The sequence below is a fragment of the Mustelus asterias genome, chromosome 10, assembly GCF_964213995.1.
Source record: "Mustelus asterias chromosome 10, sMusAst1.hap1.1, whole genome shotgun sequence".
NCBI classification, from domain to species: domain Eukaryota; kingdom Metazoa; phylum Chordata; class Chondrichthyes; order Carcharhiniformes; family Triakidae; genus Mustelus; species Mustelus asterias.
The window spans coordinates 93,420,981-93,445,923 of NC_135810.1; the positions used below are offsets into that span (position 1 = coordinate 93,420,981).

General features: G+C 44.6%; 1 protein-coding gene across 1 annotated transcript in view; it reads left to right on the forward strand.

Moving 5' to 3' along the window:
• wdr95 (WD40 repeat domain 95) overlaps window positions 1-24,943 on the forward strand; it is an 88,920-nt gene that overhangs the window by 13,982 nt on the left and 49,995 nt on the right. The window contains exons 5-14 of the mRNA XM_078221451.1: window positions 866-1,096; window positions 2,231-2,313; window positions 2,412-2,504; window positions 2,950-2,995; window positions 6,060-6,106; window positions 7,578-7,695; window positions 11,547-11,616; window positions 14,073-14,316; window positions 16,727-16,832; window positions 18,185-18,336. Of these exons, the coding sequence (XP_078077577.1) occupies window positions 866-1,096; window positions 2,231-2,313; window positions 2,412-2,504; window positions 2,950-2,995; window positions 6,060-6,106; window positions 7,578-7,695; window positions 11,547-11,616; window positions 14,073-14,316; window positions 16,727-16,832; window positions 18,185-18,336 (1,190 nt within the window). The remainder of the gene's footprint in view (window positions 1-865; window positions 1,097-2,230; window positions 2,314-2,411; window positions 2,505-2,949; window positions 2,996-6,059; window positions 6,107-7,577; window positions 7,696-11,546; window positions 11,617-14,072; window positions 14,317-16,726; window positions 16,833-18,184; window positions 18,337-24,943) is intronic.

Genomic DNA, 24,943 nt, shown 5'->3' on the forward strand with positions numbered 1-24,943 from the left:
AGCAAAGGTGGGTGAATGGGGAGGGTGTGGCTCTCTGAGGTCTTTATCAGGATGGTGACTGGATGGCGGTGGGGTCCACAGCTGCCACCCTCCTACCTGATTACAGGCCTCTCCACCAGCAAACGTGCCATGATGCAGGGCATTAAATTCCACCCAACATTTTATGAATATGTTACTGTGCTCGGAGAGCCTGACATAATCCAATAAACTTCTGTTTCTTGCTCTGCAGGATAACTAGTGATTATTTGCACCTTCACCATTTAGGCTCCCCCATTGTCTGAGAAAGATGTCAAGAAAGATTTGCAGTGCTGTGGAGAAGGTGATGTGGAGATGCTGGTGTTGGACTGGGTTGGGCACAGTAAGAAGTCTCATGACACCAGTCCAACAGGTTTATTTGGAAACACAAGCTTTTGGAGCGCTGCTCCTTCGTCAGGTGAGTGACTCACTCACCAGGCATCCACCTGATGAAGGAGCAGTGCTCCAAAAGCTCATGATTCCAAATAAACCTGTTGGACTTTTACCTGGCGTTGTGAGACTTTATACTGTGGAGAAGGTGGGGGAGTGGCACTGAGCGAGTTTCTGTTGCAGAGGGCTGGCACAAAAAAGGACAGGCTGAATGGCCTGTTGGTTGCTGACCTTCAGCAAATGGATTGCCCGTGAAAATACAAAACACAGAATCCAAATCGAAGCCGATTCTAATTCTGTTTCACCAATGACTTGCTGAAATATATTCCTTCTGATCTTTGTGTCATTCCTCCTCTGATCTCAGGCTTTTTGATCATTTTACTGCTTCTCATCTGTTTATCCTTTTCCGTGTCCTTCAGTGGTCCCTGTACCCTGTTGAAAGTAATTATTTCTTTGACAGGATGAATTCTGTACCTACATGCAACTGAAGTACAAGGAGGTTGAAGAATCCCACACACGGTCCAAACGGATCTCCTTCTCCCTCCCTGCCACAATCCGGGAGCTCCTTCATGCAGAGCAGATCCTGCGCATTTACTTCACACCCGATAATACCTTCATCATGATGCGGGAGGACGGGATTATTTCTTTCTGGTCAGCTGAGCTAAAACTCAAACGAAGCAGAAAACTCTTTGTACGTATAAACAATTACAATTTCCAATCATTGAACTCATGGAGATGGACTTCAAACAGAACCATCTGACCAATGTGTCACCAGCAGAAGTTTATAAAATACTCCTGCAATTGCTAAGCTGTACAATATTTGGGTCTGATTTTGGGATAGTTATGTGTCCCTTTATCCCTATTCATTGGTGTAATGCACAGAGATGGTTCTGACCAGCAGGGTTTTCCTGTAATATACACTGAGGGCTTTTTTTCCCCAAAGTACTGTTGAGTATTTTCCTACACAGTTTTCTGACACCGCTCAACTGTCTGGGCAGCAAGACAGTTATGGAGTTATTTTGCTGTGCAGAATGGGGATCCCAATTCAATTCCCACTCCTCTGGGACCCAAAACATAATTTGGGCCAATGTTGCCCTGGATCCCCACCCTCCATGATCACAGGACCCACCAGCAATTAACCTTGTGAGTGGCCATATCAGTGAATATCAGGCTGCTGTGATAGCTCATTATTGCACCAACTGTGTGTGTGTGTGTGTGTGTGTGCAGGATTTTATTAGTGGCTAGCACTGCTGCCTCACAGTGCCAGCGACCCGAGTTCGATTCTTGGCTTGGGTCACTGTCTGTGTGGAGTCTGCACATTCTCCCCGTATCGGCGTGTGTTTCTTCCGGGTGCTCTAGTTTCCTCCCACAGTCTGAAAGACGTGCTGGTTAGGTGCATTGGCCGTGCTAAATTCTCCCTCCGTGTACCCAAGCAATAGTGTGGTGTGTGATTACCTGTGATCGACTGCCACCTAAAACCAGGCCAAATGTAAAAGAGTCATTCCCAATTTTCCCATTCTCTGACCAAAGTGACTTCTGATGTGGTCCCGTTAACTTGACACCATCAGTTGGGTATCACACCTAAAGGTCACATTTTTTCACGTGTGGCTTAGTGCTGCATCACACACGACATTTAGCCAGCGAGCTATCACCCAAACGGAGTGTGGCGACTAGGGGATTTTCACAGTAACTTCATTGCAGTGTTAATGTAAGCCTACTTGTGACACTAATAAATCAACTTTAAACTTTATCATGTTTATTAAAGTAAAGATGCCCAAATACAAGCTGGAAGGATAATGAAAGCTCCGCCGCCTTTACTTTTCAGGAGAGGCCCGTTGGCCGTAAGCCGAAATGGATAACTGACTTCACCATCATGTCTCAATATAACAAATTCATCCTAACTACTGGGTATGGCTTCTTCCTGTCAGCTTTATTTTGTATGTCACGTGAAGAGACATGAGGCATTTGAAAGTTGGATTTTGTATTTCTTATCTTCTTCCGTTTAGAGATCGGGAAATTCAGATTTATGAGCTGTCGACCTTGGAGCCATATTGTCAGATCGCTGGTTTGGAAACTGGACCACTGCAGCTTGATTATTGGTAAGAAATGTCCACTGGTCAGGCACTCTGCAGTGTAACGTCAATTTGAATCTTTTTAAAAGAGCATCAGAATCATACACCGCTTGTCTGTTTTTTACATTTTACAAGATTACAAAATTAAAATGAGTGAGAAATTACATCCTAAGTCATCGTTCAGGAACCAACCCCCGAGCCAATAAATCACAACATTCAGCCTATTCTTGGATTATCCCAACATACTGCCTCCAATACTATCATAGAGCTTGTAAAATGAACAGATGAACATTTCATTGTGGTTTCACTTTTAAAAAAAATAAAGAAAGGAAGTCCTCAGGGCTGCTGGCAGTGACATTGAATCAGAATTACATTCCGTGATCTCTTGGGCTGCAAAGTGGCCCAAATATCTGTGAAGGGCGATGAGAGGCTATTGTGCAATGGCATGAATTTAATTTCTTTTATCTACCAGTTCCACAGGTGAAGACGACTGCATGATTCTGTATGGAGATGACCAGGTATGAGAGAGTGATGGTGCATTTCTAATATAGTTCTACACTGCCAGAAGTCCTAAATGCACCAGTAATCTTTCCATACTCGTAAAACCATACTTGTGTCTCTACTGGCACAGAGATTCTCCTCCAGAGATGGTTTAAACACAAATCTTGTAAATTAAAAGGAACGCCATTTATTAACTCATGCTGTAATAATACTACTGGTGTCAACATCAATAAGGTAATTAAACAGCACTTGTACTGGCAGCAGCATGTTCGCCTGTAGTGGTGCCTGTCTGGTATTCAACACACAAAGCATGTAGGGCTGCTATCAGAGCATTAGAGGAACTTGGAACACGTTTGTCCATTCACACTTAAATTTAATGTATTACAGTACCACCCTGAGGCAGGGAGGATGATCATACAATTGGCTAAATTGGTTTCATTGTATGTGTTATGACATTATGAATCATAGAATCCCTAAGTGCAGAAGGAGGCCATTCTGCCCATTGAGTCTGCACTGACAGCAATCCCACCCAGGCCCTATCCCCGCAACCCCACATATTTACCCCGCCAATCCCTCTAACCTACGCATCCTGGGACACTAAGGGGCAATTCAGCATGGCCAATGCACCTAACCCACATATCTTTGGACTGTGGGAGGAAACTGGAGCACCCGGAGGAAACCCACGCAGACACGAGGAGAATGTGCAAACTCCACACAGACAATGACCCAAGCGGGAATCGAACCCAGGTCCCTGGAGCTGTGAAACAGCAGTGCTAACTACTGTGCTACCGTGCCGCCCCTACCCCATATCAGAGAAGTGCCACGCAATGACCACCTTCAACCATTGCCCCTTGACATTCAATTACAATATCAAGTCTAAATCCCCCACTTTCAACACCCTGGAGGTTACCATTGACCAAAACTGAATTGGACTAGCCATATAAATACTGAGCCTACAAGAGCAGGTCAGTGGCTGGGAATTTTATGGCAAGTAACTCACCTCCTGACTCCCTAAAACCTGTTGACCATCTACAAGGTACAAGTCGGGAGTGTGATGGAACACCCATCATTTGCCTGGATGGGTGCAGCTCCAACAATACTCAAGAAACTCGATACCATCCAGGACAAACAGCCCACTTGATTAGCACCCTACCCACAAACATTCACTCCCTCCACTACCAACAAATAGCAACAGCCATGTGTACAAGATACACTGCTATAACTCGCCAAGGCTCCTTTGACAGCACCTCCCAAGCCCACAACCGTTACCATCCAGAAGAACAAGAGTATGGGAACACCATCACCTACAAGTTCCCCTCCAAGCCACGCACTATCCTGACTTGGAAATATATCACTGTGGCTGGGTTAAAATCCTGGAACTCCCTAACAGCGCTGTGGTTGTATCTACACCACAGTACAAGAAAGCGGCTCACTACCACCTTCTCACGGACAATTATGGATGGACTTTAACATTGCTGGCCAGCCAGAAAGAAAGAAAACAAAATGTTAAATTTGCATTGCAATCATTAGTTACAGCAGCAGAAAGCTAAAGAAGCAAAGGTTGGTGTGGCAATGAGTATGTAATACAAAGGCAATAGAATCAGAGGCACAAATGGATGAGAGTCTAGCTCTTGCCCTCCAATATTAATATGTTTGCTATGGGATGTGGATGTCAGCATTATCCACATTCTCAAGCTGCAGTAAAGGGACCATATTCTTCCCCACCCTTATTAAATCTTAGAATTAGTATCGTTGTACCAAACATTTGGAGCTAATCTTCCCTTGAGAGCAATACAATTAGATCCAAAATGCACAGTGCAACAGCAGCATGATGCAATTACATTTACCTTCCTATTATACGTTTTGTTGAATGTGTAACATTAATATTTTAAAGCACATACATTCCGAGTCACAGTCAGTGCAGTGATTTTAGTTGCTAGAGGGATCATGTCATTGCTTTTGAAACCTTGTCCTTGTATCACTCAGCATTGTGAGGAGGAGGGCAGAATATTGGATCGGAAAAGCTCTGTCACACTTAGTGTGGAGGAAATACAATCCTGTTGGAGAGTTGTCATAACGGCAGCAGCAGCAGTAAGAACTAATCGTCTCTCTGCACTCTCCCTCCTCATGCACTGATTAATGATAAAAATCACTTCTGGCCCTGGAGCTGAAATATTTAACATTGTCATATAACTGCAAGAGCTCCTTAGATAGCTCTGCAAAAATCACACACCTTTGAAATATTGCACATTCCGAGCCTCTACCCCTCAGTAATTATGATTATAGAATCCCTACAGTGCAGAAGGAAGTCATTCAGCCCATCGAATCTGCACCGACAACAATCCCACCCAGACCCTATCACCCCATGCATTTACCATGCTCATCCCTCTGACACTAAGGGGCAATTTAGCACAACCAATCAACCTAAGCTGCAAATCTTTGGACTATGGGAGTAAACCGGGAGCACCCGGAGGAAACCCACGCAAACTCAGGGAGAACGTGCAAACTCCGCACAGTCACCCAATGCCAGAATCGAACCTGGGTCCCTGGCACTGCGAGGCAGCAGTGCTAACCACTGTGCCACCGTGCCACCCACTATTATAACATTGCCCATAGGGACCCTAGGAAATTTTTGGCAATTGCATGTCTTGATTGGCTGCCTTAATTTTGGTGTTAGGTTGGCAGAAACCTCGGATAAACATTCAACCAGGGATTACTCTAATCTTCGGTCAAAGATACGGTAGCTGATTGGGTGCAGTTGTGAGGGAAATATGTGCACATGAGGGGAAGAATTGCTTTGGTCTCCATGTATAACACAGTTTTTAATGTCAGCCAGAATTTTCCAGCCCCGCTGATGCTGCCAGTGAGAATGGAGAATTTGGCGCTCAGTCAAGTCTCCATTTCACTGCAGCGGGACTGGAGAATCCCAGCTGCTGGCAAGGTCGGTGAATTCCGTTCATTATTTCTAAATGCGCTCTTACTGTTGCTACACACTGCAGTCAGAACTAGTCTTCCCCCTTGTTGGATGCTGCAATCTTGACATTTCTGTTGTTGTAAATTTAAACATTCTTTTCATTGCAGGGCTGTGTAAATATTTTACTCCTGAAATCTGTAGGGGAGACGTTGAGGTTTGTATAATCTGCTAAAGTACGATATTAAAATGAAAACGTTTCTGAATGTTTCTGTTCCCTGAAATGATAATATCGTGAGGTTAAAATGCTTTTGCTAAGTGCAGGTGGCTTGATTTTAATTCATGTGAACGAACAGATTTCCAAATCTCTGAAAAACCCACCCAGCCATTGCCCTTACTAATCTTTCAAACCACGGGTGGAATTCTGCCATTTTTCGGCAAAGAATTGTACACAATACTCCAAAATACTTTAAAGTCAGCTTTCCTGTTTTGTCCCTAGTGGGGGTTTGGGGGGGGTGGGGGGGGGGGGGGGGTGGGGTGTGTGTGCGCGAAGCGAGATCGGGGTTGTGGTGGGCATTCGATCGGGGAAACACCACCAGCGTAAAAGCCATTATGGGACTCCCAAGACCCCCCAGAAGATAAGAGGAGAAAATCTCATCTACAAGTGGGATTAAACCCATACATGAGGCACTGAAATCTTCATTCACATCAGCGGGACTGGAAAATCCTGCTGGCAGGAAGGACTGGAAAATTCCTAAAGTTGAACAGTAATATTCTAGAGTTTTCTCTGCTCTAGCCTCAAGTGCTTGCTATCTTAACGATAATGCTGACTAAAATACACCACAATGAATCATTTCTTCTGATTGGAGTTTGTGATAACATTCAAAGTACTTTCAGTCAGTCATAGCCGAATGGCAAAGCTCAGCGGCCATTATGTGGTTGTAAACTTGGACAATTAATTTGTATGGAAAAAGAAAAGAAATAGAAAAATATTTACAAATGACCTTTAATAGATTGTTGGAATTATGCTTAATGAAAATTAGCAATGAAACCTACTGCCACCTTCATGTCTGGATCTAACTATTGCTCCTTCTATCCCTTCCATTTAATTAAATCTAATGGTTCCTGATCTTCAAGCTCTGGGTGATGTTACTAGTCTAACTATGCAGAGAATAACTGTGAACTGGGAGCAATTTTGAAACAATTAAAACGGTTGATATCAAAACACATGAAAACTTAAGATTATAACAAAAAGCAGCCATTCAGCAGGGATGTTTCTTCCATTTTGACTCCATAGAATCCCTACATGCAGAAGGAGGCCATTCGGCCCATCGAGTCTGCACCAACCACAATCCCACCCAGTCCTTATCCCTGTAGCCACACGTATTTACCCTGACAGATCCCCTGAGACTAAGTGGCAATTTAGTATGGCCAATCAACCTAACCCACACAACTTTCAACTGTGGGAGGAAACCGGAGCACCCAGAGAAAACCCACGCAGACACAGAGAGAATGTGCAAACTCCACACAGACAGTGACCCAAGCTGGTAATTGAACCGGGGTCCCTGGGGCTGTGAGGCACCAGTGCTAACCACTGTGCCACCGTGCCGCCTGCAACTCCTGGTAATGGAATGCGATCAGGGCTAGGAGAGTATATTTTAATTCCTGTGTATTTTTATTCAATGTAGAACATGGAAAAAATGGCCCAAGGTGGATAATTTGCCCAGTATCAGCGTAGAAAATGCCATCCTGTCACCAAATGTCACGTGCATTCGATGGAAGGTACATGAAGATTGGGTAACACAGGTAAGTGTCTATATACTTCAGGGGAGTGCAGAGCTAATGTCACTGGACTAATAATCGAGAGGCCCAGGATAATGCTCTTGTCATCTGATGCGCGTCAATAAGCACATGGAACCAAGGCTTCGGTATTGAAGGCTTTAATAAAGTAACAATGGAACTACTAACACAAATACACCAGTTCAGACTGAAGGGGTCCTGCCGGAGCAGGGGGTCTTATACCTCGCCACCGGAGGCGGGACCCCACTGGAATGTGCCATGATAACTCTTATAACAGGTAAACACCCTAACCCAACAACATAGTACAACCCCCACAGTAACAACACCCTAGCCCAACAGTAACATAGTAACAAACCCCAGTGGTGAACCAACGATGGTTCACCACATCATCTGGGTTAGAATTCCACCATGGCAGCTAGTGGAATTTAAATTCAGTTAATAAATCTAGAATTAAAAAACTAGTCTCAGTGATACTGACCATGAAACCATTCTTGATTGTTGCAAACATCTGTTTGGTTCACTAATGTCCTTTAGGGAAGGAAATCTGCCGTCCTTACCTGGTCTGGCCTACATGTGACTCCAGAGCCACAGCAACATGGTTGACTCTGAAATGCCCTCTAAAATGGTCTGACAAGCCACTCAGTTTTATCAAAAAATGCTGCAAAGTCTGCAAAAAGGGATCAAACTGGTTGGATAACCTGGCATTGACCCAGGAAACGACAAAGGCAAATCCAGCCTTGTCCACCCTGCAAAGTCCTTCGGTCACAATCTTCAGCCGGAAGTGCCTCCTCCTCCTCCGGAGGTGCCCAGCATGCCAGACTTCAGCCCATTCAATTCACTCCACGTAACATCAGGAAACAGCTGAAGGCACTGGATACTGCAACGGCTATGGGTCCTGATAAAGTTCCAGCAATAGTACTGAGAACTGAAGGTTTAAAATAATTTGCAAATGTAGCAAATGTGATGTGAGATAAAGAATTTTCTCACAGCAAGCGGTTTGGGTCTGGAATGCACAGCTTGGAGGTGTGGTGTAGGCAGGTTCAGTCGAGGCATTCGAGGACATTAGATGATTATTTGAATAGAAACAATGTACAGGGTTAGGGAGAAAAAGCAGGAGAATGGCAACAAGTCATAATGCTCATTTGGAGAGCTGGTGTTGATACGATGGGCCAAATGGCCTGCTTCTGCGCCGTAACAATTCTGTGATTCTGTGACTCAGTGACATGTTGTCTCGAACTTGCTGCAGCCCTAGCCAAGCTAATCCAGTACAGCTACAACACTGGCATCGATCCAGCAATATGGAAAATTGCCCAGACATCGCCTGTACACAAAAGACAGGACAAAACCATCCCAGCCAAGTACTGCCCCATCCGTTTACCCTCGATCGTCAGCAAAGTGATCAAAAGTGTTGCTGACAGTGCTGTCACGCAGCACTTACTCAGCAACAACCTGCTCACTCAGTTTGGGTTCCGTCAGGGTCACTCACCTGACCCCATTACAGCCTTGGTTCAAACATGGACTAAAGAGCTGAACTTTGGAGGGGAGGTGAGAATGACTGCCTCGACATCAAGGCAGCATTGAACTGAGTGTTGGAATACTCTGCACTTGTCTGAATGAGTGCCATGAGGAAGCTCAACACCATCCATAACAAAGCAACCTGCTTGATTGGCACCACATCCATCACCTTCAACATTCACTTCCTCCATTACAGTGGCGGCAATGTCTACCATCTACTAAATGCGCTGCAAAAACTCACCAAGTCTCCTTGGGCAACACCTTCCAAACCCACTTCTGACCATGTAGAAGGACAAGGGCATCAGATATATGAGGACACCACCACTTCGAAGTTTGCCTCCAAACCACTCACCATGCTGACTTGGAAATATATTGCTGTTCCTTCACTGTTGCTGGGGCAAAATCCTGGAACTCTGACCCTAACAGCATTTTGGATGTGCCTATACAACAGGGACTACAATCGTTCAAGTAGGCAGCTCACCACCACCTTCTCAAGGGCAACTAAGGCTGGAGAATAAATGCTAGCCTATTCAGTAATGCCCACATTCTGTGAAAGAATTCAAAAAAGGTCAGGAGTGTTGCTGATTTCTGTAATGAGCTTGAAATTCAGCCAAGCATTCAAAATAACATACTGATTGCCCTTGGGGAAATGTCAATAGCGAGCTGTGTTGAAACTGCATGACCAGATGCTTTTAATTTACACACTCCAATCAAAGCAGTCCAGCAAAGATTTCTTATCCCTCAATGAAAATTGCAGACAATTTTTTTTTCACGTTTAAAGAGTGGAGTATTTAAAAACCTTCAGATCATCACAGTTACCTTCTCTGTCCTTCAAGACCATTTATCCCTATTCCATCAATCTGTGACTTCCACATTGTGGATTAAGGTCCTTGAAGCAACAAAAACAGGGTCTATTTGAAATGCCCCTGAATTTGGGTTTTCCTTCTGTGTGAATCAAGCCCTAGCTCCTCTCCCCTGCCAGTAGAACTCGGATCTTTTGGAATCTGGGGGGAGGGGGGGCACTTCCACATTCCAATCCAGTCCACCATTTTTAAAGGTCAGCTGAGTCTCCCTGGTTCCAGGAAAATCCAGGTCTATGTGTGAAAAACCTGGGGTGACCCAGGAATTCCCCCAGGCATAGCGTGACAGGTAGGCAGGAGCTCTTCCTGTGCTTAACAACCCAGAACATGCCTTTTGGTGGCACAAAAAGGTCAGAATCTCAGACAAACTGGAGGGGGACCCTCTACCCAATCTTAAGATTCTCTGGAATTTCATCTTTGCTTCCGGTGGGATTTAATAGCCTTTTCTTCACACTGAAAATTCAACCCTTCCTTTAAAAACTGCAGCGTGGCATTACATTTTTATTTATTTATTCGTGTCACAAGTAGGTTCACATTAACACTGCCAACCAACCAACCCTGTCTAAAATCTGCTCGGCAGTCCAACAGGACCGCAGCACACCGTCTAACTTCAGACTTTCGTATGGCACTTTGCCAACAGCTTTCTGAGAATCAAACTCACCGCAAAGGTATTTACATTATACACAGTAGCTGAAGTTTAATGTTTCCTGGAGCAGGAGACTAATGTTGCCCCTTTATATTATATTATTCTCCCTAACCTGGCTTCTAGTGCGGTACAGCTAATGAGACTTTAAACTGAGTCACTTTAAAGAATCCCTACAGTGCAGAAGGAGGCCATTCGGACCATCAAGTCTGCACCGACCACAATCCCACCCAGGCCCAATTCCCATAACCCCACATATTTGCCCTGAAAACAGTGAAGTTACTGTGAAAATCCCCGAGGCGCCACACTCCGGCGCCTGTTCGGGTACACTGACGGAGAATTCAGCATGGCCAATGTACCTAACCAGCACATCTTTCGGACTGTGGGAGGAAACCGGAGCACCCGGAGGAAACCCACGCAGACATGGGGAGAATGTGCAGACTCCACACAGACAATGATTCAGGGCGGGGATCGAACCCGGGTCCCTGGTGCTGTGAGGCAGCAGTGCTAACCACTGTGCCACCGTGCCGCCCTACTGTGCTACTGTGCTGCCCTGATGTCTCGAGGCTGTATGATTAGTGCTGGCAGCTTGAATCCAATATTTAAATGATGTCCAATCACAAAATATGATCAGGTTTCCTGTCGATATTAAATCGGGGGAGGTGAATTGGCCCCCTGAGTTACAGCACAAACTATAATCAGCTTGACTCTTTCTGTGGGAGTGCCAGGTTGTTGTTTGTTGAATTTCAAAGCTGTTTTCATTGTAATTATTTTCTTTCAATCTGCAGTGTGCTAATCTGTGCAGAGTTTAATCGCAACAATCATATTCTTTCTTCCAGATGAAGTATTACGATTCAATCAGAGCAATCATATCTTCCTCAAACCATGAAGCTTCCGCTTTGGTCATAGGTAAATTATTCTTCACTTACCCACATCCCAAGGACGGCACGGTGGCACAGTGGTTAGCACTGCTGCCTCACAGCACCAAGGACCCGGGTTCAATTCCTGGCTTGGGTCACTGTCTATGCAGAGTCTGCATGTTCTCCTCGTGTCTGCCTGGGTATCCTCCGGGTGCTCCGATTTTCTCCCACAGTCCAAAGATGTACTAGTTGGGTTGATTGGACATGCTAAATTGACCCTAGTGTCAGGGGGGTTTTCAGGGTAAATATGTGGGGTTATGGGAATTGGGCCTGGGTGGGATTGTGGTCGGTGCAGACTCGATGGTCCGAATGGCCTCCTTCTGCACTGTAGGGATTCTCTAAAGTGACTCAGTTTAAAGTCTCATTAGCTGTTCCGCACTAGAAGCCAGGTTAGGGAGAATAATATAAAGGGACAACATTAGTCTCCTGCTCCAGGAAACAGTAAACTTCAGCTACTGTGTATAATGTAAATACCTTTGCGGTGAGTTTGATTCTCAGAAAGCTGTTGGCAAAGTGCCATATGAAAGACTGAAGTTAGACGGTGTGCTGCGGACCTGTTGGACTGCCGAGCAGATTTTAGACAGGGTTGGTGGGGTTTGTATTGAAGGCCAGTTATTAATTGCAGTAACCCTGAGTGGGGTTTGGTTTCCAGTGGAGTCACATGGAAATCAGTATTTGTACCTTAGGCAGAAGGACAATGTGGCCTATCACTGCCTCTCTTTATTTCCCTCCCCCCATCTCCCAAGCCCATCAATGCAGGCCTCCCCTCCCCCAGTCATAATGTGTACGTGACTGTGGCATAGGCAGAACCCTAGTCTCCGCTACATTGCCTCCACACCCACCTGTGTTACTGCAGCTTCCTAGAATCCTAGCATAGAATTTAATACCCTCCCCCCCAAAGGTGGACCTGGGGGCCGGTGCGCCGTGTGAATGGGTGGGAGGGTGTGGGGTGGAGATTCCACCACCTTGTCACCTCCCATCGATTAAATTCAGAGTGGCCTTCCTGTCAGGAGACCAAATGAGGCCCCTCATCCTATTGCAGCTACTATGCAAGAAATAGTGAACAGGGGGACTCAAGGGACCTGGCACTGGGAATAGCACCCCCCTCCCTCTTGCTGGCAACTCCTGATCAATGTCCCCCTCTTTGGGATTCCCCATCCCACACCACTTATCTGACACCAGATGATCCATTACTGATCCACTGGGATGTCCCCTGTGCAGCCCTGGCAGTGGCCATTGCTACCAGTGGCATTGCAGTGCTGCAGGCCTCTGATTGGCTGGCAGCCCCCGGGAGTGAGAAATCCAGCATTGCACCAATGAGCCTGGAGGATCCCAGAGGAGCCAGGAGTCCCAGAGTCCCTGCTGCCATTTAGGAACTTTATTCTAACAGGATTCTCCAGGATCAGGTTGCAGTGCTGAGCTCCCTGCCGTCCATATTAACATTTTCCCCTTGTGTCGCATTAGGCAGTAGGCTCCAGAGAGTGGCATTAATGTCCCTCAGATCCCCAATGGAGGGCGAGAGCCTCATTATGGCGTCCGCCATATATTCCAGACTCCACCCAGCTTGTTTTGGGTTGTTGATGTTCTGTAATTTGGGGCCCTCCTGAATTTCACAATTGCTTCTACGACTGGGGCAGAAGCGGTCCCACTGATGTGCAGGTGGGCAATGGGATACTCCTTCCTGATTCTGGCAATCCTGCTGGAAATTCTCCATGGATATCAGACTAACCGCACTGCAGGAAGCTGAGCTGGGGCGCTGGTGGTCAGATGGAAGGCTAGAAGTCCAGCCCTGGCTAGGATGAGAGGTTGGGTCCAGCAAGAGAAAGTGAGGCAGCATTTCCTTTCGTGGGTTTGAAAAGTGAAGGCAACCTGCTGGCAACTAGAGGAAGCAGAGGCAGCAAAAGAAGACTTCCAGACCCACAAACATCATTGCATTAGAAGATGGAGAGAAGCAACAGAAGATGGGGCACTCACTCGGGTGAGACCGGGAATTCCCGCCCGAGGTCAACAGGGATTTCCGTTGTCGGACGCTCGCCGGCGCCAATTCTGTGGCAAGCGAGGTGATAGAGTTCCGGCCATTCAGGGAGAATAGTTCACATAGCAGCAGTGAATCTATTCAACAGGTCAATTTTTCCATACACATCAGTGAACAAAAATAGATTTAAAATGTTGCTACTGAAATCTCGGGCATCATTTTTTTGAGATATATTTTCATTACACAAAATTTCTCTTCAGTTTGAAAATCCCAATTAATCCACCTTGACTGAAATTCTGCTTTCTGAAATGGAAACCAAACCATCACCTGCTCCTCCCCTGCTATAAATTGGAAGAGGGAAAGTTCTTGAAACTTAGGATTTTCCATATTTTTGTTAATTTGTTGTCTTCCATTTCCTGCAAGTGGTATTTGATTTTGTTTTGATTATTTTCTTCGTCGGACCGTTGAAGGCTGCACGACTGGAACCACCAACTTGGAAAGACAGATGAAAGAGCTGAAGGAATGCTGGAAAGAGGGGAAGGGTGTAAAGTGTCACAGCGTTCCTGGCATTCCTCAGAAGAGGCTCGAGTGTGATCAGTCTGTATTCCGTGTTCACAAAGGTGTAAAAACATTTGACTTCTGTAAGAAGAACAACATGATTGTAACAGGAGGAATGGACAGGATTGTGCGTATGTGGAACCCCTATGTTCCTGGGTAAGGTGGCCTTGCTCTCATTAATTGCTATGTATTGCTTCAAATAGCCTTCTGCAAAGATTCTTTTGCATGTCTATGAATAGAAAGGAAATTCAATGGTTCTGTAACATACCAATTAGTTTACTGCATGATAAAAGTACAATAAAAGGGAATAGAGTTTTGGAATGAGAGAAGGTAATTCATTTGGACTATTTGAGTTCAAGATGTAACTTTTGACGAATGAGGGAATGCCTGAAGATGGAATTGCTTTTGTTGCTTTATGTAATATGTTAGAGTCCTGGACCAGAGCCCCAAGTTACATTAGGAAGCCAGACTAGCCCCCAATAATTTTTCTATTTCGACATAAATTTGAGGAAAGGATGCTTTACCCCAGAAGAAATTCCACTGACAAATTATGGATCTTTTATAGTAAAAAAATAACAACACAGTTTAAATATAACTCTTAACAAATGAATCAACTTAACCATTAACAGTTGAACAATATTTAAAAATGAAAGGAAACAACTTTACTTTCTAATTTATCACTGTTTCAGTTCCAAATAAGCAACATTCCTCTGACAGAATTAAATGCCACTTTAAATACAGTTAGCAACCATAAATATGCTTGCTGCAATGAGAGCAGACAGTCCTGAAGCTTTCAGAGAGAAAATGAGTTTCAGTGCAACTTGGAGAAGCCTCTGTCTTCAAACAATTCCCAGCCAGAAATTCAACTCTAAACTGCAAAAGCTCTGCTCCGGGCCCAGCTCTGCACATTAACCACATTATCACATGACCCTGTCAATCAACTTCCCAAAGAATCTTTTGGGTAAACAAAAGTCCATTAGCTCTATCTAAGTGAACACTTGCAAGGCTAAAATGAGTAATTATCCTGCTTTTACATTTGAGCTAAATGTTATCCAGAATACTGACTACCTGTAGAATAAGGCTGCATTTTAAACATTCCCCTTAAATGTAAAAAACAATATTTTTTTATATCAATTGCACTACTATCATCACAGATAGCATTGCAAAAGTAGCCAGGAAGAACAGGTTGTGGTTTTGCTACATGTCGGGTGGGATTTTCCAGCCCTTCCTGCGAACGGAATGTTTGGTCCCACCGAAATTGACCCCTCCCCCTGCCCTCCCCATCCCCCCACTCCATGCGGGTCCTCCAGCAGCAGGGTGAGCGAGCCATGCAAAAAGCCTTTGACAGAACTGGAAAATTCAGTCGGCAGCCAATGGCTCTCCGCATCTCTTGCGGGAAAATCCACCACGGCCAGTGGGAGGCAGAAACCCCCCCGACCATTGGCAACCAGAACAAGCTTCCTCCTTTGTGTGAAGTGAGTAACTGTGGTTTTCAAAAAGTGAGGCCTATTCGATTAATGATTGCACCCTATTCGCAACAACTCTTAGGCAGGTTGGTATTCCTCTCCCCTGTGCCTGGGGAATGTTCAGTTCCGCAGGGACAATGAAAAGCAAATGGCGGCAGAGGTACATTTCACTGGGTTTTCACTCTCTGAACACCCACAGGATTTCTAAGACTTTCTTAACTGGGCCACAACCTGTGCAGTCACAGTGGTCTCAGGGCTGATGTTAAGGACGGTCAGAGAGATTTAGTTAGAGGACCCCAGAAGTTGACAATTGAAGGTGTGGCCACTGAGGTTGGAGCAGTTAAAATCAGGGTGCTCAAGAGGCCAGAATTAGGTGACACAGAGGGTTGTGGGGTAGGAGGATTTATAAACAAGGATGGGAATTGTAAAATCAAGGTGTTGCGAATCGATGTCGGCCAGCGTGCACAGGGGTGGTACGGAGCAGCGGACATGAACTGCTGCTTATATGGAAGTAGGAAACGCATAATGGAAGGTGTGACCCAGGTCTGTCACAACGATCCCCTCAGTGACACTAACAGTGTTAAAGATAAGGTCTGGAAGTAAATCAGCAACTGGTGGCACAGTGGTTAGCACTGCTGCCTCACAGCTTCAGGTACCTGGGTTCAATTCCAGCCTCGAGTCACTGTCTGTGCGGAGTCTGCACATTGTCCCCATGTCTGCGTGGGTTTACTTAGGGTGCTCTGGATTCCTCCCATGCTAAATTGCCCCTTAGTGTCAGGGGGGTTAGCAGGGTAAATAAGTGGGGGATAAAGCCTGGGTGGGATTGTTGACGGTGCAGGCTTGATGGGCCGAATGGCCTATTTCTGTACTGTCGGGATTCTATGATTCATTCCACTTTGTTGGGTATGCAATATGATGCTGCTCAAGGAAGAAAATGTAATAGGAACAAAATAAAAGCTTACACCATCACCAAAATGCTAGTATTTTATAAGCTTTAAATGCATTCCCGTTGAAGGAAAAGTAAAAAGTGTGACATTGTGCGCTGCATTTATTACAAATTGTGATCTGTATCTATTTAACATTCATCTCTTTCTTTAAAGGAAACCCACTGGCTTGCTGAGAGGCCACCTTGCTCCGATTTTCTTCCTATACATCTCCACTGATGACAATAAATTGTTTTCAGTCTCCACTGACAACACTGTGAAGGTTTGTTAGCCCAGGGCATCAGACCTCACCTATGATGCCAGTCACGTTCTAACCCAGGTTCCTCATGTCAGTGTCTGTGAGGTGATTTTAAACTATTTCCAAATGTTTCTGCTTTCCATTCAATTGAGGCAGAGACTGGTGTGCACAGTGGTGAAGTAAGTTAGTACATCTGAGATACAGGTTTGAATCCAACTGGAGCAATCTGCTGTGTCATAAACAACTCAGCTAGTTCCACTCCTTCACCTTTACGTTGTAGTCCTGTGTAATCTACTTTCTTCAGATAGTTTATAGTTTATTGATTAGTGTTACAAGTAGGCTTACATTAACACTGCAATGAAGTTAGTGAAAATCCCCTAGTCGCCACACTCTGGTGCCTGTTCGGGTACACTGAGGGAGAATTTAGCATGGCCAATGCACCTAACCAGCACGTATTTCGGACTGTGGGAGGAAACCGGAGCACCTGGAGGAAACCCGCGCAGACACGGGAAGAATGTGCAAACTCCGCACAGACAGTGACCCAAGCCGGGAATCGAACCCGGGTCCCTAGCGCTGTGAGGCAGCAGTGCTAACCAATGTGCCACCATGCTGCCTGCAAGGGCACATGTCCTTGTAGGGGGTGAGCTCACACCGCAAACCAATTGTAAGAGAGCTTGTCAATATCAGTCTGAAATGGGAGATGCTCGATGTGGGAAATAGAAAAAAGTTCACATGGTGCTGCAGTAAATCTCTCAGCGAGATTACGGTTAAAGTCACAGAGTGAGTGTGATGGAGCAGCAGCTTCTCCTTTGCTAAGAAGATGGATTTATAGAGTGCCTCTGACATTGAAAAACATTGCTTGGAGCTTCGACAGAATACATACTGAAGCAGAGATGGAGATGCTCAGAGGGGGAGCAAACTGCCTGGGTAAAGAGGTAGATTTTGTACACGAGTGAGTGTTGAATGTTGATTTATGACCAGTCAGAAACAGTCTTTAATTCCCAGTATCCAGGCCCTTGTGTGAATGTTAATTCACCCTCCCTGGAAAAAAAACAGGATGAAAAGCAAAGTCCTATCTAGCGACACATTTAACAGAGTGAGGGCAATTTTCATTATTTAATGCTATTGAAATAGAACAATTATCGCCTCTCAAGACAGCTTCTCCATTGGGCCATTCAGGTTTTAATGATGGGATTTGAATGGTAAGCTGAATAGTTGCCTCTGTGTTAGTGAGGTCTCATTTGCCCATTTGCAATTTTCACTCTTGGGAAATGATAGAAATGCAAGTTGGTAGAACTTGCTTTTTTAAGCTTGTGAAACATTTCTGTGTGATATTCAATCACTTTCTAAAATAGTCATTTTGTTTTTATTCCTAGATCTGGGATATTGAGGATCAGAGTTGCTTGTACACAGCCAATTCTAAAGTTAGTCGAATTAAAGGGGATGTGTCCGCCTGTCACTATGTACCTGGGACCAAAGCACTTTGCATTGCTGCAGATGGCATCGCACTTCTGCATCTAAGGATACAGTGAGCTTCTTTCAAAACTGTTACAGAATGGTTTGATTCGATTTATTGTTGTCGCATGTATTAGTATACAGTGAAAAGCATTGTTTCTTGCGCACTATGCGGACAAAACATACCATTCACAGAGAAGGAAACTAGAGAGTACAGAATGTAATGTTAGAGTCATAACTAGGGTGTGGAGAAAGATCAACTTAATATACGGTAGGTCCATTCAAAAGTCTGACAGCAGCAGGGAAGAAGCTGTTCTTGAGTCAGTTGTTACATGTCCTCAGACTTTTGTATCTTTTTCCCAATGGAAAAAGGTGGAAGAGAGAATGTCCAGGGTGCGTGGGGTCCATAATTATGCTGGCTGCTTTGCCGGTGGATCCAGAACTGGCTTGCCCAAAGGAGGCAGAGAGTGGGTATAGATGGGTCTTTTTCTAAATGGAGGTTGGTCACCAGTGGTGTGCCCCAGGGATCTGTTCTGGGACCCTTGCTGTTTGTCATTTTGTCATTTTCATAAATGACCTGGATGAGGAAGCGGAGGGATGGGTTGGTAAGTTTGCCGACGACACGAAGGTTGGTGGGGTTGTGGATAGTCTGGAGGGATGTCAGAAGTTACAGAGGGACATAGATAGGATGCAAGACTGGGCGGAGAAGTGGCAGATGGACTTCAACCCAGATAAATGCGTCGTGGTCCATTTTGTAGGTCAAATGGGATGAAGGAGTACAATATAAAGGGAAAGACTCTTAGTACTGTAGAGGATCAGAAGGACCTTGGGGTCCGGGTCCATAGGACTCAGGTGGAGGAGGTGGTTAAGAAGGCGTATGGTGTGCTGGCCTTTATCAATTGAGGGATTGAGTTTAGGAGTCCGGGGATAATGATGCAGCTATATAAGACCCTCGTCAGACCCCACTTGGAGTACTGTGCTCAGTTCTGGTTGCCTCACTATCGGAAGGATGTGGAAACGATTGAAAGGGTGCAGAGGAGATTTACAAGGATGTTGCCTGGATTGAGTGGCATGCGTTATGAGGATAGGCTGAGGGAGCTCGGTCTTTTCTCCTTGGAGAGACGAAGGATGAGAGGAGACCTAATAGAGGTGTATAAGATGTTGAGAGGCATAGATCGGGTGGACTCTCAGAGGCTTTTTCCCAGGGTGGAAACGTCTGCTACAAGAGGACACAGGTTTAGGGTGCTGGGGGGTCGGTACAGGGGAGATGTTAGGGGTAAGTTTTTCACACAGAGGGTGGTGGGCGAGTGGAATCGGCTGCCGTCAGTGGTGGTGGAGGCGAACTCAATAGGGTCTTCTAAGAGACTCCTGGATGAGTACATGGAGCTTAATAGGATGGAGGGTTACAGGTAGGTGTAGAAGGTAGGGATGTGTTCGGCACAACTTGTGGGCCGAAGGACCTGTTTGTGCTGTAGCTTTTCTATGTTTCTATGTTTCTAAAAGCAGGAAGGAAGATTATTATCTGAATGGCTATAGATTGGGAGAAGAGAATGTGTAATGCGATCTGAGTGTCCTTGTACACTGGTTACAGAAAGTATGCATGCAGGTGCAGCAGGCTATGAAGAAGGCAAATGATATATGCTATAAAAGCAAATTACTGTGGATGCTGGAATCTGAAACAAAAACAGAAAATGCTGGAAAATCTCAGCAGGTCTGGTGGCATCTGAGTAGAGAGACCTGTGTTAACATTTTGAGTATGGATGACCCTTCATCAGAGCTGTCAGAACTCTGATGAAGGGTTATGCAGACTCGAAATTTTAACTCTGTTCTCTCTTCATAGATGCTGTCAGACTTGCTGAGATTTTCCAGCATTTTCTGTTGTTGAAGGCAAATGGTATGTTGGCCTTCATAATGAGAGGATTCGAGTACAGGAGCAGGGATGTCTTGCTGCAGTTCTACAGGGCCTTGGTGAGACCACATCTGGGATATCGTGTTCAGTTTTGCTCTCCCTTTCTGAGAAAGAATGTTCTTGCTAAGGAGGGAACGCAGAAAAGGTTTACCAGACTGATTCCTGGGAAGAAACTGTGTTTTTAAAAAAGATTTAGGCCATTATTAGCAATGGAAGAACAGAGAACATTAAAATAAATAAAATGAGGATAGTCAGGGCTTGCTGACAGAAGCTGGAGTACTGGCAGTGCCGAACCTAACTTGGGAATGCTATATGTGAAAATGAGATGTTATTGAAATGATCTGGAACAGATTGGCGCCATTTGGTATTTTCACTCGAGGGAAACCACAAATGTCAAATTAGCACCAATTTTGGATAAATTCTGGCCTGCTTGATCTGGATGAGGTGCTTGTTTTACTCAGAAACACGATGCATTCGTTCCCAACAGTCTGTGCTGTTTTATACTTCAGATTTCAACAGTGAAAGATCATACTGTTTTAAATTACAATTCTGTTCATAATGATCATTTTTATGTTTGCTTTTCATGCTCATGTTTCATTCTATAAATAAATCATGTACGTAATAGGAATATGAGTAAGTTAAGCAAGAATGGAGAGTGTAGGGAAAAAAATAAACTAAGTGAGGACTGAGATGGAAAGGGGATAATTAGGATTGTGGTAAACTTGGGTGTGAAAAGATGTTTAAAAAGAAGTAAATGGGATTATAGTTTAAAATGAATTAAAATGTCTGTGCAGTAGCACACTATGGGCTAAATCTTTGCCTCGGACTGGGAAAACCCAATCTGTGCAGCCTTGTGGCTTACAAAACCTCACACTGGATCTGGTGACTTCAAATACCATTCTGTCTTTTCACAGAAAACATAGAAATTAGAAGCAGGAGTGGGATATTTGGTCCTTCGAGCCTGCTCCACCATTCATTTTGATCATGGTGGATCATCAAATTCAATATCCTGACCCAGCCTTCCCCCCCCCATATCCCTTGATCCCTTTAACTCCAAGAGCAATATCTAATGCCTTCTTGAAATCACACAACATTTTGGCCTCAACTACTTTCTGTGGTAGTGAATTCCACACATTCACCACCCTCTGGGTGAAGAAATTTCTCCTCACCTCGGTCCTAAAAGGTTTACCCCTTATCCTCAAACTATGACTCCTAGTTCTGGTCTCCCCCACTATCGGGAACATTCTTTTTGAGTCTACCCTGTCTAATCCTATTAGAATTTTATAAGTTTCTATGAGATCCCCTCTCACTCTTCTAAATTCCAGGAGTCAGGATCGCAGTGCATTTTGTGAACAGTGATGGATTGCATGAAGCATATGCTTCAGTTCTCCAAGTAAGAAGTCTCACAACACCAGGTTAAAGTCCAACAGGTTTATTTGGTAGCAAAAGCCACTAGCTTTCGGAGCGCTTGCTGCTCCTTTGTCAGGTGAGTGGGAGTTCTGTTCACAAACAGGGCATATAAAGATACCAACTCAATTTACAAAATAATTTGGTTGGAATGCGAGTCTTTACAGGTAATCAAGTCTCAAAGGTACAGATAATGTGAGTGGAGAGAGCGTTAAGCACAGGTTAAAGAGATGTGTATTGTCTCCAGACAGGACAGGAGTGTTCTCTTCCAGGCAAGTGTTCTCTTCCAGGCAAGAATGTTCTCTTCCTGTTGGGGAACACTTCAGCGGTCATGGGCATTCGGCCTCTGATCTTCAGGTAAGCGTTCTCCAAGGCGGCCTTCACGACACACGACAGCGCAGAGTCGCTGAGCAGAGACTGATAGCCAAGTTCCGCACACATGAGGACGGCCTCAACCGGGATCTTGGGTTCATGTCACGCTATCTGTAATCCCCACGACTTGCCTGGGCTTGCAAAATCTCACTAACTGTCCTGTCTGGAGACAATACACATCTCTTTAATCTGTGCTTAACGCTCTCTCCACTCACATTGTCTGTATCTTTGAGACTTGATTACCCGTAAAGACTCGCATTCCAACCAAATTATTTTGTAAATTGAGTTTGTGTCTTTATATGCCCTGTTTTTGAACAGAACTCCCACTCACCTGACGAAGGAGCAGCAAGCGCTCCAAAAGCTAGTGGCTTTTGCTACCAAATAAACCTGTTGGACTTTAACCTGGTGTTGTGAGGCTTCTTACTGTGTTTACCCCAGTCCAACGCCGGCATCTCCACATCAGTTCACCAAGACAGCATCTGAGTTTCTAGCATTGCCTAAAGGCCCTCTAAACTTCACACCCCCTTAACACCCTAGACATCCCAATGCCGACCAATAGCCCTCAGACAGTCAATGCCAACCCATGCCTCCTCTATGCTTCTCTACGCCCCCACAGATCAACTACATCACCCTGATGCACCGCCATGCCCCCACATATCCTCCAAAGCCACTCACTCGGTATGCACCATGTACATTCCTCAGGAGCCATGTAATTGGAATGGAATTTATTTTAAAATCATTAGTAAAGGATTAAACCTCTAACGATCTTAGAAAAAATAAACCCGGGGGGAGGGGGGAATCTACATCCCTCAAATACATGTTAGGTTTGCAGACAAACAAGGAACCACATCACAGTCTGATAAACGTTTCCATAGTTCTAAGGCTATTTGCTGAGCCGAAGCTTTTGAAAGCCAGCCAAGGTTTACAGTGGAACTGCTATCATGACAAAGGCTACCAGCTCCATTGACAGAATGGGGCCTGAATTCTCCCATCCGCCCACCACTGGAATTCTAGCAGGCAGGGGCGGGGGTGGTTGGGGGGAGAGGCGGACCATGTAAAGGTCCATTGAAGTTGGGCGGGATTCTCCGGTTTTCACGTGAGCTCGGCCGAGAATCCTGCTCTGGGCATCCATTTTCATTTCAAAGCAGCAAAGCTGTCACAATGGAGGGGGAGCAAGAGCACAACATCTTTCCACCTTTCGGAGAACTTTTTTAGCCAGAGCGGGAAGTCCAATTAAATCAAATCAAAACTAAAGGAGAACCGAGGACATATTACTACATTTTCACTGCATTATGCAGTGTATGTGAACAAGTGCACAACATTGATCAATGGAAAGGTGAGCTTACCCTTAAAAGACACACATTTGCAAAAAAGCAAAAACAAGCTCAACACTAATGAGTCGCCATGGATGAATAAAGACATAAAGAAAACATTGAAAGTGAAGAAAGAAGCGTGGTACTAAGTATGTGGATGGAAGGTCAGAGAACAATAAGGGAAAGCATGCAGATATTAGAAGGGAAGTCAAAAATACAGGTAGGAGAGCAAAGAGGAACTACAACATTCAATTTACAAGGCCCATTGAATGAAATATTAAAATACTTTACAGACACACACCAGGAAAGTTGGAATGGGGATAGGGCCATTTATTAATTTACAGGCAACAATAGAAATATAGTAAAAATATTAAGTAATTTGTTTCAGAATTTACCAAGGGAACAGGACCAATGGACATGACATTGAATGATAAGATTAGAAATTAGTTAACTTCATTTAAAATAGGTGAAATATTAAACAATCATCCATTTAAACTTAAAGAGAATAAAATCCCCGGCCTGGATGGATTACATCTTAGTGTTTTAAAAGGTTTTGGGAAAGAGAGATCAGAGGTATTGCTTCATATTTTTAATAATTCATTGGAGGAAGGTGTTGTGCTAGAAGATTGATGGATAGCGAACGTTATATGTTTTAATGAGGGGAGTTAGACTAGTCAGCTTAACATGGATGGTAGAACAGAAATGAAATCCCTACTCAAGGAGAAAATAGATGAGCATCTGGAAACCAAAAATATAAGGGCGAATAATCAACTTGGATTTGAAAATTTGAAATCTCACTTGATCAACCTTCAATGTTTGAAGATTTAAGAGAGAGGCTAGGTAGGGGTAATGTAGTAACTTAAATGTAATTTATCTAGATTTTCCAAATGCCTTTGATGAGGTAGCGCATTATAAACTAATGAATAAAGTCAGAATCAGGGGACAAGCAGCAGAAAGGAGAATTAATTCACTCAATGCAGAAAGCAGAGAATGGAAATAAAAGATAGTTACTCAGTGTGGGAGAAGCCGGAAAGTGGTGATCCACAGGGACTCGTGCTTGGACCATGATTTTTCACAATTTCTATTCCTGATTTGGATTTTGGAAACACAATCACAATTCCTGAATTTGTGGATGACACCACATTCGGGAATAGCCAATACTGAGGAGGACTGCGACAAGTTACAAGAAAAAACTAACAAACTCGAAGAAGACATATAATTAGCAAATTAACTTCAACATATAAATTTGTATTATTGCATTTTGACAAGAAAGATAAAGGGGCGATTTTGAGGCTGCACTCCCCGTCTGCGGGAATGGTGGCCCGTGCTCAAGATCCAGATGGCCCGATTCACGCTGGCGAGTTTCTGAGTTCCTATCTTCCTGGCCCCTGCCAGTGGAGTAGCGTGAAACATGCCGTGGGATTACAGAATGCTCATCTTAAAACATTAACATGTCATTGGTGAGCCCTCTCTCCGGATACTGAGCCCGCACAGAATCTTCAGCAGGTGTGACATCACACCACGCCATCTCTACATCAGAGTGAACTTGCGAAGATTTCGCCCATAAAGTTTGTGGTTAACTGTGAACTCTGCCCTCTGAACAAGGGCAGCTTGGGATGGGCAATAAATGCTGGCCAACCAGTGACACCCAGGTCCCACGAATGAATGAAAAATATTAT